Source organism: Anguilla anguilla, chromosome 5, assembly GCF_013347855.1.
Source record: "Anguilla anguilla isolate fAngAng1 chromosome 5, fAngAng1.pri, whole genome shotgun sequence".
Taxonomy (NCBI): domain Eukaryota; kingdom Metazoa; phylum Chordata; class Actinopteri; order Anguilliformes; family Anguillidae; genus Anguilla; species Anguilla anguilla.
Window position 1 is genome coordinate 62,078,964 of NC_049205.1, and position 18,724 is coordinate 62,097,687.

At 45.9% G+C, this 18,724-nt stretch overlaps 2 protein-coding genes across 2 annotated transcripts in view; one reads left to right on the plus strand and one right to left on the minus strand.

Annotated features, from left to right (window-relative positions):
* The window catches only part of prss12 (serine protease 12), a 37,981-nt gene extending 36,162 nt beyond the window's left edge, over window positions 1-1,819 (minus strand). The window contains exon 1 of the mRNA XM_035416980.1: window positions 597-1,819. Within this exon, the coding sequence (XP_035272871.1) occupies window positions 597-927 (331 nt within the window). The 5' untranslated portion in view covers window positions 928-1,819. The remainder of the gene's footprint in view (window positions 1-596) is intronic.
* A 613-nt stretch (window positions 1,820-2,432) lies between these two features.
* mettl14 (methyltransferase like 14) lies at window positions 2,433-15,752 on the plus strand. Its single transcript, XM_035416841.1, has 11 exons — window positions 2,433-2,581; window positions 3,187-3,275; window positions 3,467-3,554; window positions 3,658-3,735; window positions 4,278-4,365; window positions 4,490-4,580; window positions 5,052-5,193; window positions 5,469-5,561; window positions 7,039-7,155; window positions 9,920-10,130; window positions 14,353-15,752. The coding sequence occupies exons 1-11, from the start codon at window positions 2,516-2,518 to the stop codon at window positions 14,655-14,657; spliced, it is 1,368 nt and encodes a 455-aa protein (XP_035272732.1). The 5' UTR covers window positions 2,433-2,515; the 3' UTR covers window positions 14,658-15,752.
* The last annotated feature ends 2,972 nt before the right edge of the window (window positions 15,753-18,724 follow it).

The window sequence follows — 18,724 nt, forward strand, 5'->3', positions numbered from 1 at the left end:
GCTAATAAATAACTCTGAATGTGCCTAGACTTGCATTTCCTGCATCGGACACACGACAAACAGTTTTCTTGAAAGGTGCAGGTGCGGTGTAGGCTATTTCCAGTATGGGCTACGTCGTCGTATATATATATATATATATATATAGGTGAAAATGCTATCCATGCGTTATTGCGGGGTATTTAAGTAAGCTCAAAGTATTGTCTTAAGCAGAAGTGAACCAAAACAGTAATGAATTTAGCTCTTGTGTGAAGCCATGTTTAAATGTAGGTCTGGAAATCTGTAAGTTCTAAATGTGAAAGCGAATTGCCTAATGTGTGTCAATAGGATAAGTTATAAGACAACCTATCCTTGAAGTTACTCTTTAACACACAGGAACTAAGAGAACACAGGCTATAAACTTGTTTCCAAACAGTTTCCAAAGTGACCTGTTCTGAAAGTTACACTATTGTACACCAACACACAGAAGAATAAACAGGCTACGTCACTAATCCACTCTAAATGCTACCCTTATTTTTGATTTAAGAAAACAGCTATTATAAGCCGATCGACGTGCCATTAACGTTCACAACCGGAACTTATTCGGTGGTTATGTGTACCTTGTTTACAGTCGCAGTAGCCCCAATCTATCCGCCCTCGATTGTTTCTGAAGAAACACCAGGGTCGGATCCTGCCGTCAGGATTTCGGCAGAAATTGTGGTCCCCCAATCCTTTGCCAGGATACCTGTCCTTGACGCCGGCGACATCGCTCCAGTTCATGCATTTTCCGCCGGACTCGGTGACGTCTATCGATCCCTGGTAGTATCCTGCCTTGCCTTTGCTCTGAATGCAGTCAGTGAACGGCAGAATGAATGAAGACGCATCGCTGGCCAAACTGACATTTTCGCCCAGTATCACTATGGTGATCGCTACAAGCAACCTTGAGCTCATGGTGTGCTCAACCTGTGTCCATCACCTCAACACCAGAATCTTTTAGGTCTTAAAGAAGAATGATCTCATTATCTTATCCGTCATTTCGGTGTCATCGGGCAAATCCAAAGAGTATTCCGTGGGGTATTGTTAATCAGATCACAGAATTCCAGTCATGGACGGTCCGGAGAATGATTTCTTGTGTATTGATGGTGTCCAAAGAGACCCAAAGTTTCTTCATTTATAACATATACCGATCTATGCTTTGCTTTAAAAATATATGGTAGTAGTCTACATCTCAGTGGATAGCTCTCTACAATAGGAGCGAACACTCTGAGCCTTAATTTGGCCTCAGCTGAAATAGTTTAGCAAAGTTGTGCCAAACCTACAACTAGCCAAAGCAACTATTGAGAAACAACTTTTGAAATACCAATGAAATCCCAATTGAGCGATCTACCCTATTATTCTTTCTAAATAATTTTGATGAAAACGTTAATCGCCTATTTCAGTGGCCACCGTACAGTGCAACGATAGCCCGACAGGATAGACTAATTTGTCTGACAAGTTTCACCTTTTACATATGCGTAGGGCTGGCCAAAGATGCAAATAGGTTTATCCATTAACACATGTGCCTGTTGTGTCCAAAAATAAAAAAAATGAAAAAAAATCTTGTTACACGAACTGATCCGACGAATCCTTGCAAAATCCACTCCTGTATCGTTTGTTGTCTTCATGAAGTCGTTCTTTTCAGCGATGGAATTACGTAGATTTTTTAATGCAGATATTCGATGTTAGCGCCGTGTATGTTTTTTCTACGGAGTTGAAATTACGAACAAATACACCCGAAGAGAGAATTCTCCTGGCTGTAGGCTACCTCGACAGCTCCCGGTACGGTCTGCTCGCTGTCATGCTTGTGATAGCGACTTGCCATAGGCCAAGCCTACTGTCTAGCGCCCCTAGAGTAAACTCACAAACTTTGTGGACCATCCGTGCCGGATGGAAGTTGGAAATCCTGCTCTTTAAATCGTTTAATAGCTTTGCCTTGCATCTCTACCAAGGTTAGATTGCTTAAGTACTAAATACAGTTTAATATGCATCGTGTAATATTTAATTACACGTTGCTTAGCTTGTGCAAGTACAATTTTTAAGAAAAACTGTTATTTATTTGTACATGTATGTTTGTTTATTCGCTCATAAATGTAGCCTATGTACTAATTGAATCATTTTGCATTTTTTCTCATTCGGATTTTTGAAAGTGACGCATGACTTATCTGTGTTATTCCATATAAATCTACTAGTGTAAATTATTGCGGTAAAATATTTATTTAAATGGCAATCGCACAATTCCAACAATCCATTCATTCACTAAACGTGAAGGCGTCGGTTCCTTCACTAAGACCTGAGATCAGTTCATTCACTCCTTATCCAATGTAATCAATTCAGAGTAGCAAGGACGCCACTGATCTCAGATCAACACTTGGGACGAAACCCCACTGATATCGTGGAGTCGGAAGTGACGTCAACAAGAGGCGACTTGTGTTTAGCAAACGAAAAAGAAGAGGGAACGACAAGGGGGATAGCTATATTTTTCATGTTACTTTGAAACAAAATGAACAGCCGCCTGCAGGAAATAAGAGAAAGACAGAAGCTCCGACGGGAGCTTTTAGCACAGCAGGTAAACATTATGGAGTAAGCAGTGTTGCACAATTATCCAAATGAGCGGATACCCAGTAGCGTTCGCCACAAACAAAGCAGCCACGTTAGCTAGCCCTAGCTTGTTCGCTCAAACTTTTTCCTCCCAAATTGATGGAACAAAATGCGAGACTAACTAATTAGTAACACAAAGCTGCCCTCGGAAGTGGTTGTAACAAGTTAACTAACTATGTCTGGCTAACGTAGTAGCCTGATAATTATGCAGGTTGTAAATACGTTGGCTAGATAACTAGGGACTAAAGCCTGTTGCACCCCAGCCATGCTAGCTGACCAGCAACTTGGACAGGGAACTAGTTAGGCAGCTTACTTAACGGTCTTACGGTTACGTCTTATTTTAAACAGTAATTGAACAAGGAAACTGTTACTCCAGTCTAGTTTTTTTATTTTTAGCTTATAGCATGCAGTTATAAGGTAAAATAGCTTATGCTAGCTAGGCATTAGAACAAGTAGTTGGGCTTGATTTAAAGCAACATTAAAGTCTGCAATTAAAAACCACCGGGTATATAACCATATTTAAATCCGTTACGTCATCTGTCGCTGTGTGGACCGTTGCTTTTGTTTTTTCAGCTGGGAGCTGAAAGCGCAGATAGCATCGGTGCTGTGCTGAACAGCAAAGACGAACAGAAGGAAATCGAGGAGACCAGAGAAACGTGCAGGTCTGCGTTAATTTCTCCGCTGTTGTTCGTGTTCTGAATTACCGTTACAGTAGCCGAGCTGGATAAGTGCAGTTCACGAGTGTTTTTTTTTTGTCCTTGGGCGTTACTTCTATTGTGTCACATTTTATGCAACTCTATCCACCATCTATGAACTGGGCACCACTGTGATGTTTGTATCGCTTTTTTTGAAGGGCCTCGTTCGACGCGTCAGCGCCAGGCGCTAAACGCAAGTGTCAAGCCGAAGGCGAGGACCCGGAGGAAGATGTGGAGGATCAGAAGGTAGGGAGGATGTGGTTATCTCTGCAGGCTGCTTGTGAACTCTAGTCATGTTGCTTTCTCTTCACAGTGCTTGAGAGAGGGTTTTGTGTGTCATTTTCTTCAGGATGAGGTTGAGCAACAGCAGGCTGAGGACAGTGGCCCGTATGAAGTGGTCTACAAAGATTCCAGCACATTTTTGAAGGTAAGATCTTTTTTCCTGTAATTTCTTTAGAAAGAAATAGGCCTGTATATGAACACACATTAACCCAGATGTGGATGCTGTCTTTTACATTACTGCCATTTTGCAGCTTATCCAGAGAGACTTATGCAGTTAAAGTTATTCATTTTTTTTATTATTTATTTTTTTAATGAAGTATCCATTTATACAGTTGTACATATACTGAACAAAGGCTAAGTACCTTGCTCAAGGGTACAGCGGCAGTGTCCTACCAGGAAATCAAACCTGCAACCTTTAGATTACATGTGCAATTCCTTACCAATTAAACACTTTGCCCCGACAGTACACTAGAGCACAGCTTGATCTTTCAGTTCAGTTTTCTGCGTGGTGTCGAATCTTGATATGGAGTTTTGAAGAGCTCTGCTGAAATGTTATTTATGTAATCTCGGGATTTTCTGCTTGGTGTGGAATGAAAGATCAGCAAAACGTGAAGGGCACAGTCCCCTTACCTGTGCCGCCCTGTATCCATGACATCAAACTAACAGCTGATGAATGCTTTGTCTCAGGGAACTCAGAGTTTGAATCCGCACAATGACTACTGCCAGCACTTTGTGGATACTGGCCACAGGCCGCAGAACTTCATTCGTGACGTAGGTATGTGAAGCGTTGGAACCATGGCACAGGTTTACTGGAAGGTGTACGTGATGGAATTTGCAGGCAGTCTGACGGCGCCCTTTGATGACATCGTGTCGTTTTTATTCCGTTTTTTCTCCCTCAGGTCTTGCAGATAGATTTGAGGAGTACCCCAAACTCAGAGAGCTAATCAGGTTGAAGGATGAATTGATTGCAGCGACAAACACTCCTCCCATGTAAGTTTGATACGATCCACGGAAATTGAACTTTTATCCTTTTTTTTGATGTTGTGATGTGTAAATATACCCTGCCCTTTTCAGTGTTTTTCATTACAGGGAATGCTGGTATTTTTAGATATGGGTTGGGGGGGAGGGGGGGGGGGGGGGGGGGGTCTGCATTTTACCAATCTCTAGCGACTCCCGTTGTTCGTTCGGGTGCCTGCGGACTGCCTATTAAAGCTGCGTGTGAAAGGTCCTCCTCTGACTCCACTATGTGAGCTGCAGTCTGCGGTGTTAAAAGAAGCCGCTGGTGACGCCACGCGTTTCCGAGGGCAACCGCGGATGTCTGTCGTTATTTCAGTTTAGTTTGTGATCGTAGGAAATTTCTCTTTGCGTATCAGCATCAGGTTTTTAAAATGGGATTTTAGCGTAATTGTAGTTTTTCCTGTGTTTCCTGTGAAATGACGCGCTGCGCTGTAACTTGACCAGGTATCTGCAGGCGGACCCTGAAAGCTTTGACCTGAGAGAGCTCAAGTGCAAGTTCGATGTGATCCTCCTGGAGCCGCCCCTGGAGGAGTACTACAGGGAGTCCGGCATTATCGCCAACGAGAAGTTCTGGACCTGGGACGACGTGAGTCACAAACCCCAGTGTCTGCGGGGATGTCAGACCTCAGTCCTGCAGGGATATCGAACCCCGGTCCTGCTGGGCCCCAGTGTCTGCAGAGATATCAAACCCCAGATCTGCACGGCCCATATTTGCAGAAAGTAATGTAATGTGGCATGCGGTGTGATTTGATTCAGTGGAGGAACACACCATGGTCACACACTGGTAAAGCTGTGTGTATTGTAATTGCATGCTTTGTTCCTGTGTGCTGTGTGAGTGTCTGACTGGTGCTCTCTGCTCAGATCATGAAGCTGGAGATCGAGGAGATTTCGGCTCTCCGGTCCTTCGTGTTCCTGTGGTGTGGATCTGGAGAGGGGCTGGACCTCGGCAGGATGGTACGCTCCTCAGCTCCGCCTCTGTGTGTGTTCGTCTGAGGCTCTGCAGGGGAGCCAAGCGCTCTGACTGTCCGTCCGTCCGTCCATCTGTCTGTCTTTCTGTCCATCTTACTCTCGCTCTCTATAACACACTCCCTGCCTTCAGCCTACTCTCGTTCGCGCCCCCCCCCCCCCCCCCCCCCCCCCCCCCCCCACGGGAGGCGTGCACACTGTGGATTTGTGCGCTGCGATGCTAACGCTGCCCTTTGAAGACGGCGGCGTCCCATTCTGACGCCGCGCTTTGAAGTTCCCCTCGGCGTGTTTTAATGAAAATGCCTGAGTAGGCTCCGCCCCCTTCCCCCTTTGTGGCCTGCTGGACGGGCCAAAGCTCGGCCTCGCGGTTCTGATTGGCAGGTGTGCTCTTCCAGGCGCAAGGTCAGCTGAAGGTCAGCGGCAGTTATGGGATGGCGTGCCGGGGGTGGGGGTGAGGGGGGGGGGGGGGGGTGATGCTCCTGTAATGGGATTGGGTCCGCAGAGCCCCGTCTGGATGTTTTCGGTGATTATGTCGTTAGCCCGGCGTTAGCGCCGTTTGCGGACGCCCTGCTAGCCACGCTACCGCCTCGGCGCTAAGCTCGGCCTCTCTGATTGGTTCTAAAAATGAAACGCAGCTGTCGGCGGGTCCGTGTGACCTCGGGATTTAACGTTATTGGACACGATGAAGGGCAGAAAGGGGGACCGTCAAATGACTTTTCATAAATCCCAGTTTACCCAAACGATCAGTGCCTATTTGTTTAATCTGTTTTTTTTTTTGTTTGTTTGTTTATTTTTTTCAATTTCCCCTGCCGTGGCCATTTGTTTGGTGTCCTCAGTGTCCCTGAAGAGTTAGAAAACTCAGCCTGAACTGAGATTCTGTGGGGGGAAATTGAAATTGTGAATGCTTACGGGATTTTGATCCTCTTGGTTGGCAGGGTAACGCTAACTTGTTTGGTGGGATAGCGCTAACTTGGTTGGCGGGATAATGCTAACTCGGTTGGCGGGATAATGCTAACTTGTTTGGTGGGATAGGCCTAACTTGGTTGGCGGGATAATGCTAACTCGGTTGGCGGGATAATGCTAACTTGTTTGGTGGGATAGGCCTAACTTGGTTGGCGGGATAATGCTAACTTGTTTGGTGGGATAGCGCTAACTTGGTTGGCGGGATAATGCTAACTTGTTTGGTGGGATAGGCCTAACTCGGTTGGCGGGATAATGCTAACTTGTTTGGTGGGATAGCGCTAACTCGGTTGGCGGGATAATGCTAACTTGTTTGTTGGGATAGGCCTAACTTGGTTGGCGGGATAATGCTAACTTGTTTGGTGGGATAGCGCTAACTTGGTTGGCGGGATAATGCTAACTTGTTTGGTGGGATAGGCCTAACTTGGTTGGCGGGATAATGCTAACTTGTTTGGTGGGATAGGCCTAACTTGGCGTGTGTGTGTGTGTGTGCGTGTGCCCGCAGTGCCTGAGGAAGTGGGGCTTCCGGCGGTGCGAGGACATCTGCTGGATCAAAACCAACAAGAACAACCCGGGAAAGACCAAGACGCTCGACCCCAAGGCCGTCTTCCAGCGCACCAAGGTGAGGAAGGCCGAGGGGGCGGGGCCTAGCCAGCCACACCCACAACAGGAAGGAGAGATGGGCTCTGAACCATTCAGTGATGCATTACATTATACAATATCAATGATACATTGTGCACAACCGGCATCCCCCCCCCCCCCCAAAAAATGGCTTTGTTTTTAAAGCAATAAACAAATGATAAATGATTATCCAGTTATTTTAAATTGACCAGGCATGCATAACATTCCTCTATTGAGTGGTAGAGATGACCAAATCAGACTTGGAGTTGGAGTTGAGGCCTTCCGGGGTTTTTCATCGATATATCACAAGTTTACTAAAGAAAAAAAGAATAAAACAGCGGCGTACCGCTCGGTTGAGTTGAGCAGACCGCTAAAGGGTTAACCATTAGAGCAGTTTGGTTCCCCTCCCGTCTTTTTATGTTTAAAGATAAAGAAAAATAAGCGAGAAGGAGAGGAGAGGAGGGGAGGGGGTCTTTAAGTATATAGAGTCCTCTGTGTGCTCTGGCTGTTCCGGAGTCTTCCTGCCTACCCCTCGTAGCTCCTGGCTGCCCGGGCGATGTGGGACGGGGTGGGGGGGGGGGTGGGGGGGGGGCGGGGGGGGGGGGTTCTGAGGGGCCTTTATGGCCCTGTGAATGCTCTTTTTAAAAAGCTCAGGCCCATTGATATGCAGATGGGAGAGAGCGTAGGGAGTCCTGGAGATGTTTGTCCCGCGCTGGGAAGGGACGGGGGCAGAACCGAAAAGCTTTCCAGCGGCCCCCCGCTTTTGTGCTGCCCCCCCCCCCCCGCACATTGATTAGAGTCAGATTACCTGACTAATTTCCCCCCCTCCTCCTCCTCTCCACCCACCCCCTCCCTTATGGAAAAGGAGCCAGGCTGAGCCAGGGGCATTGTCTCATTTAGTACGCGCCCACTGGAAAATGTGCTTCTTGGTGCGCCGTGAGTTTCGAGGGTACATAATATGTTAAAGGAGAGCGAAGCTGCAGGCTGGGTGTTGACACAAAGGGGGGGGCGGTTGCTGTATTCTGTGCCTGCAGGACCCATTACCTCTGCTTTATTGACTTTGCTGAATGGGCCTGCGGATCAGAAGCAGATGGTGGGTGTTGTTGATCTGCGGGTAATGATCCCGGCACGTCCCAGAATCCTCTGCTGTCTGAGGCTGGCCCGCCGTCTCCAGCGCCGCTGCCGAGCGCTCCGCTTCGGTCTGTGGGGCGCGCTCAGCGGAGCGCCTCGGGTTTTGGGGCGACTCGCTCAACATGGCGTCCAGAACTCTGAAACGAGGGAGCCGTTTCCGCGCTCCCGGTCTCGCTTTCGGCCGCTAAGAGACGGCCTCTCGCTGAGCTCTGTCACCGCCGAGCACGGAGGACTGAGGTGCTGCTGAGGGGGGAGTTTTAGAGAGCTGGGGTGGGGGGGTCTTTGTTCCTGGGGGGGGGGGGGCGGGCGGTGTGCAGTATATGTCCGATTTTGTTAGCAGTTCTGTGAGTTGGCTGTGTGCACAGTACCAGTATTCCCGTAGTTTAGATCACAGTTTACACATTAAATTTATTTTATCCAAAGCGACGTTATATAAGGACATACCGAAGGTCACTGGAACAACTACAAAACACAGGTCCAATTAGGTACAATGCTAATTTGTAACAGTTACACATGACCGGCCAGTGGAGGATGGGGTCTATAGCTGGGGTCCTCCTGTGTAGGGCTGGGCAATATATCGATATTATATCGATATCGCGATATGAGACTACATATTGTCTGGGATTTTGTATATCGTAATATCGTGATATGGCATAAGTGTTGACTTTTCCTGGTTTTAAAGGCAGCATTACAGTAAAGTGATGTAATTTTCTGAACTTACCTGACTGTTCTAGCTGTTCTATTATTTGCCTTTACCCACTTAGTTATTACATAGGCATTACTGATGATTATTTATCAAAAATCTCATTGTGTAATTTTGTGAAAGTACCAATAGCCATCCCCACAATATCATCACAATATCGATATCGAGGTATTTGGTCAAAAATATTGTGACATTTGATTTTGTCCCTATCGCCCAGCCCTACTCCTGAGATTTCTTCCCATTCGAGAGCTTTTATCTCACCGCTGCTTCAGTGTTTTTTTCCCCCCTGGGGGGGGTTCAGACCTGGTTTTTCATCCCAATTTTCATTTTAGTTTCCTTTGTGTGTCTGAGTTGTCTATCCAAGGAGTGCTATACAAACAAAATAAAATAAAATTGAGCTGAATTGAGTGAAACGCTTCCTGCTGGGCCATAGAAACAGTCCTCAGCCGTCCATCGCGAGCTGCTGAACGAGTGCGATCACGAGGCCAGCTCTGGGAAGCGACCGGGCTAATGAAATAATCACGAGCAGAATCTGGCGTGAAATCCCGAAGCGGATTCTGGCTCTCCCGGAATGGGGTTCCGTACCCCTGCCCTAGAGCGACAGCGAACAGAGAGGGTGGTGGTGGTGTCTGCTTCTGGATTTCATGCCAACTTCTGATCTTTCTTATTTTATGAAGCCCAGTCATATATTTGATCTGAGCCTTTTCTTTAATAGGGCCTTAGGCTACGGTCACTGACTGCATGTGTATCCTTTGTGCAAACATCCTGCTGTGGTTTGAATTTAAAGAGGGAGCCAGTACTGGTGTACACAGCTGCTTATGGAAGAATAATTGGCAGGAACCCAAAACCGTACAGTAAGGGACGTATGCACCCCTGTTCCGGAGAGGTGACCTGTAAAAGACTCATGTACCCATGATGCCTCTCTCCCCAGGAGCACTGCCTGATGGGAATCAAAGGCACGGTGAGACGCAGCACGGACGGCGACTTCATCCACGCCAACATGGACATCGACCTGATCATCACGGACGAGCCGGAGATCGGCAACATCGAGAAGCCCGTGGAGATCTTCCACATCATCGAGCACTTCTGCCTCGGCCGCCGACGGCTGCACCTGTTCGGCCGGGACAGCACCATCCGGCCAGGTGTGTGTCTGTGTGTCTGTCTGTGTGTGTGTGTGTCCGTGGGCGGGCCGATGACATCATCAAAAATGGCCGCACATTTCCAGTACAGAGCGCTGCCCCTTTGAATCTGCATTAGGAACCCCTTACATGAGTAAATCTTTGAAGTGGAGGTGTTTGCACCTGTTTGGCCGGTACAGCACCATCCAGCCAGGTGTGTGTGTGTGTGAGCCCAGGGGGGCGGGCTGATGACTTCATCAAAAATGGCCCCGCATACCCAGTACAGAGCCGCCCCTTTGAGTCTGCCTTAGAAACCCCTCACATCAGTACTCTTTGGGTTGTCAGTCTGAAGTGGAGGTGATCAGCTTTAGACAGGTTGTTTAGACAGGTTGTTCAGGCAGCTTAGTACAGGCATGGCAGGGAAGCAAAGGGTAGTTTTAATAAATGCTGTAATTCTTTAATCCAGGGTTCTGGAACTTCTGTCATGGAGGGCTGTAGTAGTGGTTGCTGGTTTTTGTAGTCTTTCAGTCAGCTGCCAGCGAGAGGCCTGGTGTTATTATGCCTGTGATAGGGATTCAGGGCCTCTGAGGCCTAGCAGCCTTGTGGGAAATGCTCCTCCATTTTAACACGCTGATGTCGGTCAGAAATGCATTCCTGTTACTCCACCTTTAACCTCCTCCTCCCCATTCCACACCATTTATTCCACATAATGTAAAATTCCCGAAGGTCAGAGCCCCTGCCCGTCTTACACCGCCTCTGTTTTAAATGCGTGTAGCCCTACCGATGATTATTCTATAACCATATACCCTGGCCTGTCTGCTTCATGATTACACTACATTCTCTGTTTCCCTCTTGTACCTACAGTGGTATCTGAATTTATGTTGTAAGATTATGTATTGACTGTAACTACCACTTGTGACCCTGTTTACTTAGCATTAGCTCTGTTTTTTGCCTAAACCCTTTTCTATACAGTTATGCTAGTCATTCTGGATATGTAGTCTTATGTTTACATTCTCCGCCTCTTGGTTAGGTCAGCATTGTAAAAGACACCATTTTCTCAACCTGGTTAAGGGATTATATAAAGTACATTTACATCCTCTGTATTGAATTCTGTAAATGTTGGAGAAAAGGACAATTCACATGGAAGAGAGTATTTTATTCTATTTTTTCAAATCACAAACCTGGGTCATACTGTCTGTAACCTACCTTAACTAACTGCCTGACCTTGTTAAATGAATTTCATTGGTCGCAGAACAAAAGGGAAAAAGTCATTGGGTACAGTTTTATGGCTCGTTTTACACAGAGGGGGTCTGTGTATTGTGCAGAGCCCTTATTTGCTCACCCCCCTACAGCATATTTTCTGTGGTCCCCTTGAAAGGGCTTGGTGTAACTGTGAGCCATTAGCGCCAGTGATTAAAGGCTACAAACATTCACTGTTGAGATTAAACACCCCCCCCCCCGCCCGCCCCTTAAAAATGAAGAATTTAAAGCTGTAAGGACTTTCTTTCCAGTGACCTGCATTCTTTACATTCCCTAGAGCTTTCCCTGAGCTAACCGCTAACACTGAGCTAACTGCTAACCCTGAGCTGCTAACCGCTAACACAGAGTTAACTGCTAACACTGAGCTAACTGCTAACCGCTAACACTGAGCTAACTGCTAACCCTGAGCTGCTAACCGCTAACACTGAATTAACTGCTAACACTGAGCTACCTGCTAACCACTAACACTGAGATAACTGCTAACCTTGAGCTAACTGCTAACCACTAACACTGAGCTAACTGCTAACCGCTAACACTGAGCTAACTGCTAACCGCTAAACCTGAGCTAACTGTTAACACTGAGCTATCCGCTAACCCAGAGCGAACCGCTCTGGGATCTGAACCTGCAGCCTCTTAATTAAAAGCCCTGTACCTTTGCCACTACTCTGTAGTGTCCCTCAGGCAGTACGTTTTTGCTGTTGGAGAGTAGTGGTTGTTACTGATACAAAGCGAGATGGAATGGGAGAGACGACAGGCCTCGTGATGTTTGCACCTCAAGCAAAGGGCATCGTTGTCAGAGTGGAGCATCTTGCATTCACTGAATTTTTATATGGGCTGTCCACCGTACGCCCTGTTGAAAATGGAAAACACTGCCGGAATATTGAAATAAAGTATATTATCGGCGTATTAAAATGCATAAATATAGACATAATTGCCACTTTCAGGTATATTGAAAAATATGTTTAGCATCTCAGTTTCTCCCCCCCCCCCCACCCATCGCTAGCACGGTTCGCTAGCGCTGATGCCTCATTAAGAACGTGATATCACACAGCCAGATGCTATTCGCTCACAGTGGAGAGGTCTAATGGAGCAGGCGCCAGACCCCAGAAAAAGAGAAGTAGTGTAGTGGAACTAACAGGTTTTTACATTATTTACACGGTGTGTGTGCACTCGCTGGTGTGGGAGCGCTGTTCTGATTCAGGTTTGGCACTGTTGCTCATGTAGCTCGGGGGAATGCTGTTATGTTCCTACACTGAAGTCGCTCTGGATACGAGCGTCTGCTAAATGAATGTAATGCAGTTATGCAGTTTAGTAACCGTGTTCTTGAACAACGTGACGTAGAGGCTACGTAAGGATGCCGTAAGCGTGTCGTAAGCGTGTCGTAAGCAGCCGTGGCTATGAGTAAGTTAGTGAGCGTGTGGTGAATGTTTCTGTTCCTCCTCAGGGTGGCTAACTAAAGTCACTCCAGATGTGAGCGTCTGCTAAATGAATGTAATGTCATTATATAGCTTAGTAACTTAAGCCGCGTTTCCACCAAAATTACCCGGAACTTTCAGTCCCAGGAACTACTTTACCAGGAACTAAAAGGTTCCTTCAGCCAATGGTTGTCTGCGTTTCCACCGGGGTCTAAAGTACCGCGAAGATTAGGCAAATTATCCCACTGACGTTGTCGTCGGTCCATCTGTCATATGATTTCTTCTGTAACCCCATACTACCACCGAAGTAGCCTACATTATTTTCTAATAACCGGGACAGCCCGGAGGGGTTTATTCCACTTATATACAACGGGTTACCAACAATGACTATATATGGTTACTTTTGTATTTATTGATTTTCATATATCCTCTCAAACACATTCATTAACAGCAGAAAACATGCACACGTTGTAAACAATTTGCTGTTTTATTACTTTCTCGTCGTCAATTCCATATAGGCTAATCGCAAAATTACAAGAATAGAACGAAAACTCGGACTTGCGTGAAAATGTAAATTAGTAGTGGTACAGCCACCGTTTGCTTTCCTTCGAAGTTACTGCTAGCCGAGCAGCGAAGTGTGCCCTCCAGATGCGAACCATGCACCATAAATGAGTCCATAGTCTTCCTGGTCTTTTCGTGGAATTGAAAAATGGCAGTAAAATTGAGTAAAATTACGGCAGTCTGAAAAAGCTAAAGGGAAGATTACTAGAATTAACCTGTTATTTTACCCGGATAAAAAGTGCGGAAGGTGATTTCCAGTTTGCTTGTACTGTATCACCAATGTTAATTATGCAGAACTACCGCATACCTCACATAACTGTATCAAACGTTTTGAGTCAATTACAACGGGCTAACAAAGAAAATCCGGAAGAAAATATTCAGCAACCGAATTAATCCGTTTGAATGTTTTGGTAGCCTACGTAATATGCTGCCCCAGCACGAATGCTTAGCATTTTATAAAACGAATACTAAAGCAAGAAAAGAACAGAAGAGCACACGTTATAATTCCAAGACGTTGACAGGCTATAACCAAAAGTAGGCTACTGCGCCGCATAACATACAAGTTTGATTTGTTATTATGAAAATAAATTGGTTTGCCGCTGCATATTTTCAAACATGGCGGGTAATGGCGGAAAATAAATACAACACAAATGCTACGAGTACTCGACCAATCAGAAATGTTCAGCGCTGCAAGCTCCACCCAAAAGGTTCCTGTACTTTCGGAAAGTACTACCCCCCGAGCAGGAACGTTTTGGGGGGTAAAACAAAGCCCCCAGAACTAAATTTAGACCCTAGTTCCTGCGGTGGAAACGCACTGAGTTCCTCAAAAGGTTCCTAGTTCCGGGGTATAGTTCCTGCGGTGGAAACGCGGCTTTAGTAAGCTTATAGCTTTGTTCTTGAACAGTGTGACGTAGAGCCTATGTAAGGCTGCCGTAAGCGTGTCGTAAGCAGTCGTGGCTGTGAATATGTGACTGATCGTGTGGTGAATGTGTTTGTTCCCCCCCCCCCAGGCTGGCTGACGGTGGGCCCCACCCTGACCAACAGCAACTTCAACGCCGAGGCGTACTCTTCCCACTTCAACCCCCCCAACTCGCACCTGTCCGGCTGCACCGAGGAGATCGAGCGGCTGCGCCCCAAGTCCCCGCCCCCCAAGACCAAGGCCGACTGGGGCGGGGGCGCGGCCCGGGGGGGCAGGGGCGGGCCCTCGGCCGGGCGCGGGGACAGGGGCCGCGAACGCAACCGGCCCAGTTTCCGCGGCGACAGGGGCGGGTTCCGGGGCCGGGGGGGCCCGCACCGGGGGTTCCCCCCTCGCTAGAGAGAAGGTTCCGGAAAAAACGCGCCCCTGCTGATGGGGGGGGTGTAGAGGCGTGACAGGAACTAGTGCTCATGACAGGAGTCATCTTTGGGTTGTTTAGACAAACTGCCAGACTGTGGATGGACCGTACATTTTCCAGTGATTTGTGAAATTGGAAACGGAGGAAATCCAGAAATGTATTTTTTTTTTAACTGATTTTTTTATTTGCACTGCTAAACTTTTTTTTTTATCATGTTATCTGGTGAACATGCACTGTGTCCTTTGAACATTAAGTGAACAAAAACAAAAACAGAAACCTGATTAAAAAAGCTAAAGGAACTTCTCTGAGAATCACTTTTGCTGGCTGTCTTCACACACAATTTATCATCCCCTGGACCAATCACAGGTGCGTGTGTTTATAGAGAAAAAACACCCAAACCCTTGTGTTTCAGTTTAAAGTGTCGTTCCAAAGAAAAGGTTGAGATTTGCAGCTGAAAGAATTACAAGACTCGTAATAATTAAAGTATTTCTCCAATTTATAAATCTTTAATGTCATATTTACGGTACATCTGTTTTTGGCAGTTGCAGTTTTTCTCAGCATGTTTATTTAATCATATCGAACTTAGCAGGGTGGGAAATAGTAGTAATAGCATTTGTTTGCAAAAACGTAAGAAACTGCTAGTTTCCAAGGTTATTATTAAACATACCTTTAAACATACCAGGGATTTAGCTGGTTTTGAAGGAGAATCATAACTGGGGTATTGATCTTTATCTGAGCTGAGCAACACTTATTTGCACAGTTTTAAAGTGTGTGTTTGTGTGTGAGTGAAAATGTACGCGTGGGGGCATGTGTGGAAGAATGTGTGGCACGAGAGTGACACCTAGTGGTGAGTGGGCTTAAATCGCAGCTGAGCTCCTGATTAACTAAACTTAATCGGGCTGTTGTCTGTTTCCAGTCTGGCTTTCTTGGATATGCTGCTTAATCCTTCCTCCCCATTCGAGCTTTTTCTGCCTCTACGCTGCGCGGCGAACTTGTTGCTAACAACACCACTTGTTGCTAAGGACACCACTCGAAAGGTCTTTCTCATTAGTGATAATAAACAGGTGTTTGTGTGCCTTCTTTGTGATGTCACACATCTGTGTTCTTGCAGCTAACGCTAACGTTCTCCACTTCTGTACGTCGCTCTGGATAAGAGCGTCCGTCTGCTAAGTCACTGTAATGTGAAAAGTTAATGGGTTTGCCTTTTACACATAGCTATTTAAGCAAATGAACAAGAACAGATACCAATTCAATTAATTTAGTTTTTTTGCAAATATGCAATGCAAATATTTCATGTATAGGAAGATTTCATATATAGAAGACTCAAGGAAATTAATGGAACACAGATTTTTATTCAAATGACTATACTAGAACTGCTATAACATATAATATACTCCTAGTTCATTCCGTAATCTCTTCTGAGAAGTCCAGGTTGGTTAATTATATTTCTTTGCAGACATCATATTGGCTGTTAGCTGTTAACAGTTGCTGGGTAAACACCGTCCTCTTTCTAGGACTGGCATTGTTCTGTCATTTTGAAGTCATCCTGTGTTTCTCATTTATGGATATAAAACAGGTTTTGGTTTTATGGATAATCAGGCGTAGTTCTTCAAGCCAACAGGGCCTGTTGGGTCATAAACTCTTATTACGGTGGCCCTGCTTCTTCTCTGAGCTCTCAACAATGCATCAGCTTCTCTTGTTTTATTGGACTTAAATAAATCTGATTTTTTACTTTCCTTCTATATTTGTAAGCACTTTATATAACTCGTAGCATCTCAACAAAGAAGGACATTCACACATTTTCTCTGTTGCAGATTTCACAAGCACTGAGCTTTTGGTCAGCGACCTTTGTCAGAGCATCTCTGTTGTAAAGCAATTTCCTGTTCTGGAAGGCAGACTTCATACCTTTCATTTCTACAAGGTTTGATGAGACAGCCAGCCCTTTTGGAGCATCAGGGCAGTTCATTTGGGCTTGTCTCGAGTGCATCCGAGAAGGCACTCTTCTCCCGTTCTCTTCCTGTGTAAATAACAGTGACCGCTGTCCTACAATACTACCTGAGACCCTCTGTAACGCTGCAGGTAAGGCACTGGGCTTTTGTTTCAGAGATTGCAGGTTCAAATCCCAGGTTGGGCACATCTTGGGTATCTCAGGGCAAGCTCTGGTCACTGGGAAGCTATTTTCACACAGGAAATAAATAACGAATCCTAACCATTTATTCAACTAATTTTCCCTTTGCTTCTCCTATACTGAAAATGGCCAAATGCAATATGAAATGGCATCTGTAATTGTCTTTAATAACCCCTAATTAAAAATATGAAAACCTAAACCCCATCTTTTGCAGACATTTTTCCCTTCTATAGTGACTATATTTGTGAAGGTTTTTGAAACCGACACGCATTTATATTTGGAAACTGCACAGAGTGCCGTTTCACTGAAATCGCACCATTTATTAAACAACCTGTTTGTTGGTTATTGTTCATTTACAGTGCCTTGATTTTTAATAGCGCACAAACGATGTAATTACGTTGAAACCAGGTGCTAACTTGCAAGCCCACTGAAAATTGGAATGATTAATGTGAAATTCGCAGATATGATTCATCACGCTTGTGACAGGCTAATTCTGCTGTTCGACTCTGTTGGAATAGATGTTATTATTCATCAATCTGTAGCTCTGATATTTCTGTTCCCCAAACCGTAACTTGGTGCTTCTGAATTTCAACCAGATTCTTTCCAAGACACACCTGAATTGGGCTTAAAGCGAGTCAGCACGATGGTTAACTGGAGACTCTAAACTGCCTACAGGTGTGAATGTGCGAGTGAATGCTGTGTGTGGTCCCAGCGATGGATCGGTAACCTGTCCAGGGTGTATTCCTGCCTTTCACCCAGTGCATGCTGGGATAGGCTCCAGCCCCCTCCCCCGTCCTCCATGACCCTGAGCAAGTGGCCTAGAAAATGGATGGATGTCTAGCAACACGGCACTGAGATTGTGAAGTCTGACAATCTGATTTTGTGTTATGTATTTCAGAGCAGGTGGTAGTTTGTTTGGCAAACTCCACAAGCTGGAATGCACTGAAAATGAGGGATGTTGCAAAAGCATATTTAACAGCCAAGGGTTCAAATATTTGCGTGAGCAAAGCTGACTGTCGAAACAGTGGCTGAGCTCCAGGTTCAGGAGTGTAAGCCAACCCCGCGCTGATTTCAATACGAGTGAAATAATTACATGAATCACTTCAACCCTGTAGACACCAGGAGGCTCCTCAAGACTGCCGGCAATTTAAACAGAAAGATGTTTTTTTTCCTTTTGACTGCAATTTTGTTTGCGACTGGTTTCGTTCACGAATTCACTCTCAGGGAACGGGACAGGAGAGATCTGAAATTGAGCAGAGTCTAAAGAATTAAAGGATTTCAGATGATAACGTATTTGCTCTGTGTCTGGCCGAGCCAGCTGCTACACCCTTCCCAGAAAAGGAGTTTGGCGGTGCGATTCGGTCTTAACGGACAGAAGCGATGCTTTTTAGGGGTCCAGGCGGAGAATCACGCACTATATCTCAGGCCCACACTTGCCCCTGGAACTCAGGAGAGGGGGGGGGGGGACAGTTTTCTGAAATTTCAGATTTCTACTTCTACCACTTTAGGAGTTGTCTGTTCATATCTGTTGCGTTTCACACTTTGGAAGGACTCCCAAAAGCTGTCTCAAAGAGGTTGTGCGGTAAGCGGATTGAAAATGTGGCCCTGTGGCAAGGAGGTATTTCCAAATTCTTTTTGAACCTCAGCTCTGATTCTGACACGCTCAGACGCCGCGCCAAACTCCAGGTCGGTCCGTCCTTTCCTTCAGGAGCTGGAGCGGCTCTTAAGTTATGAATAATGTGTGTGGTGAATCTGAGATTGACCACTCTGGGTATTCGAGGCTGCGAACGCCTTCCCTGCCACCTGTTATTTGGTGTTATATTTTGACAGTTTGGTCGCTAGTGGGCCAATTTTGATGACAAGACTACATATCCCAGAGAGGCAAAAACACATCTGTTAAATGTGCCTGTAGTTTTACAG

Coding starts and splice junctions, on each gene's coding strand:
- mettl14 (XM_035416841.1), top strand. CDS start 2,516: ATGAACAGCCGCCTGCAGGAAATAAGAGAAAGACAGAAGCTCCGACGG. Junction 5,562..7,038: donor GGCTGGACCTCGGCAGGATG/GTACGCTCCTCA, acceptor GTGTGCCCGCAG/TGCCTGAGGAAGTGGGGCTT. Junction 7,156..9,919: donor CCGTCTTCCAGCGCACCAAG/GTGAGGAAGGCC, acceptor CTCTCTCCCCAG/GAGCACTGCCTGATGGGAAT.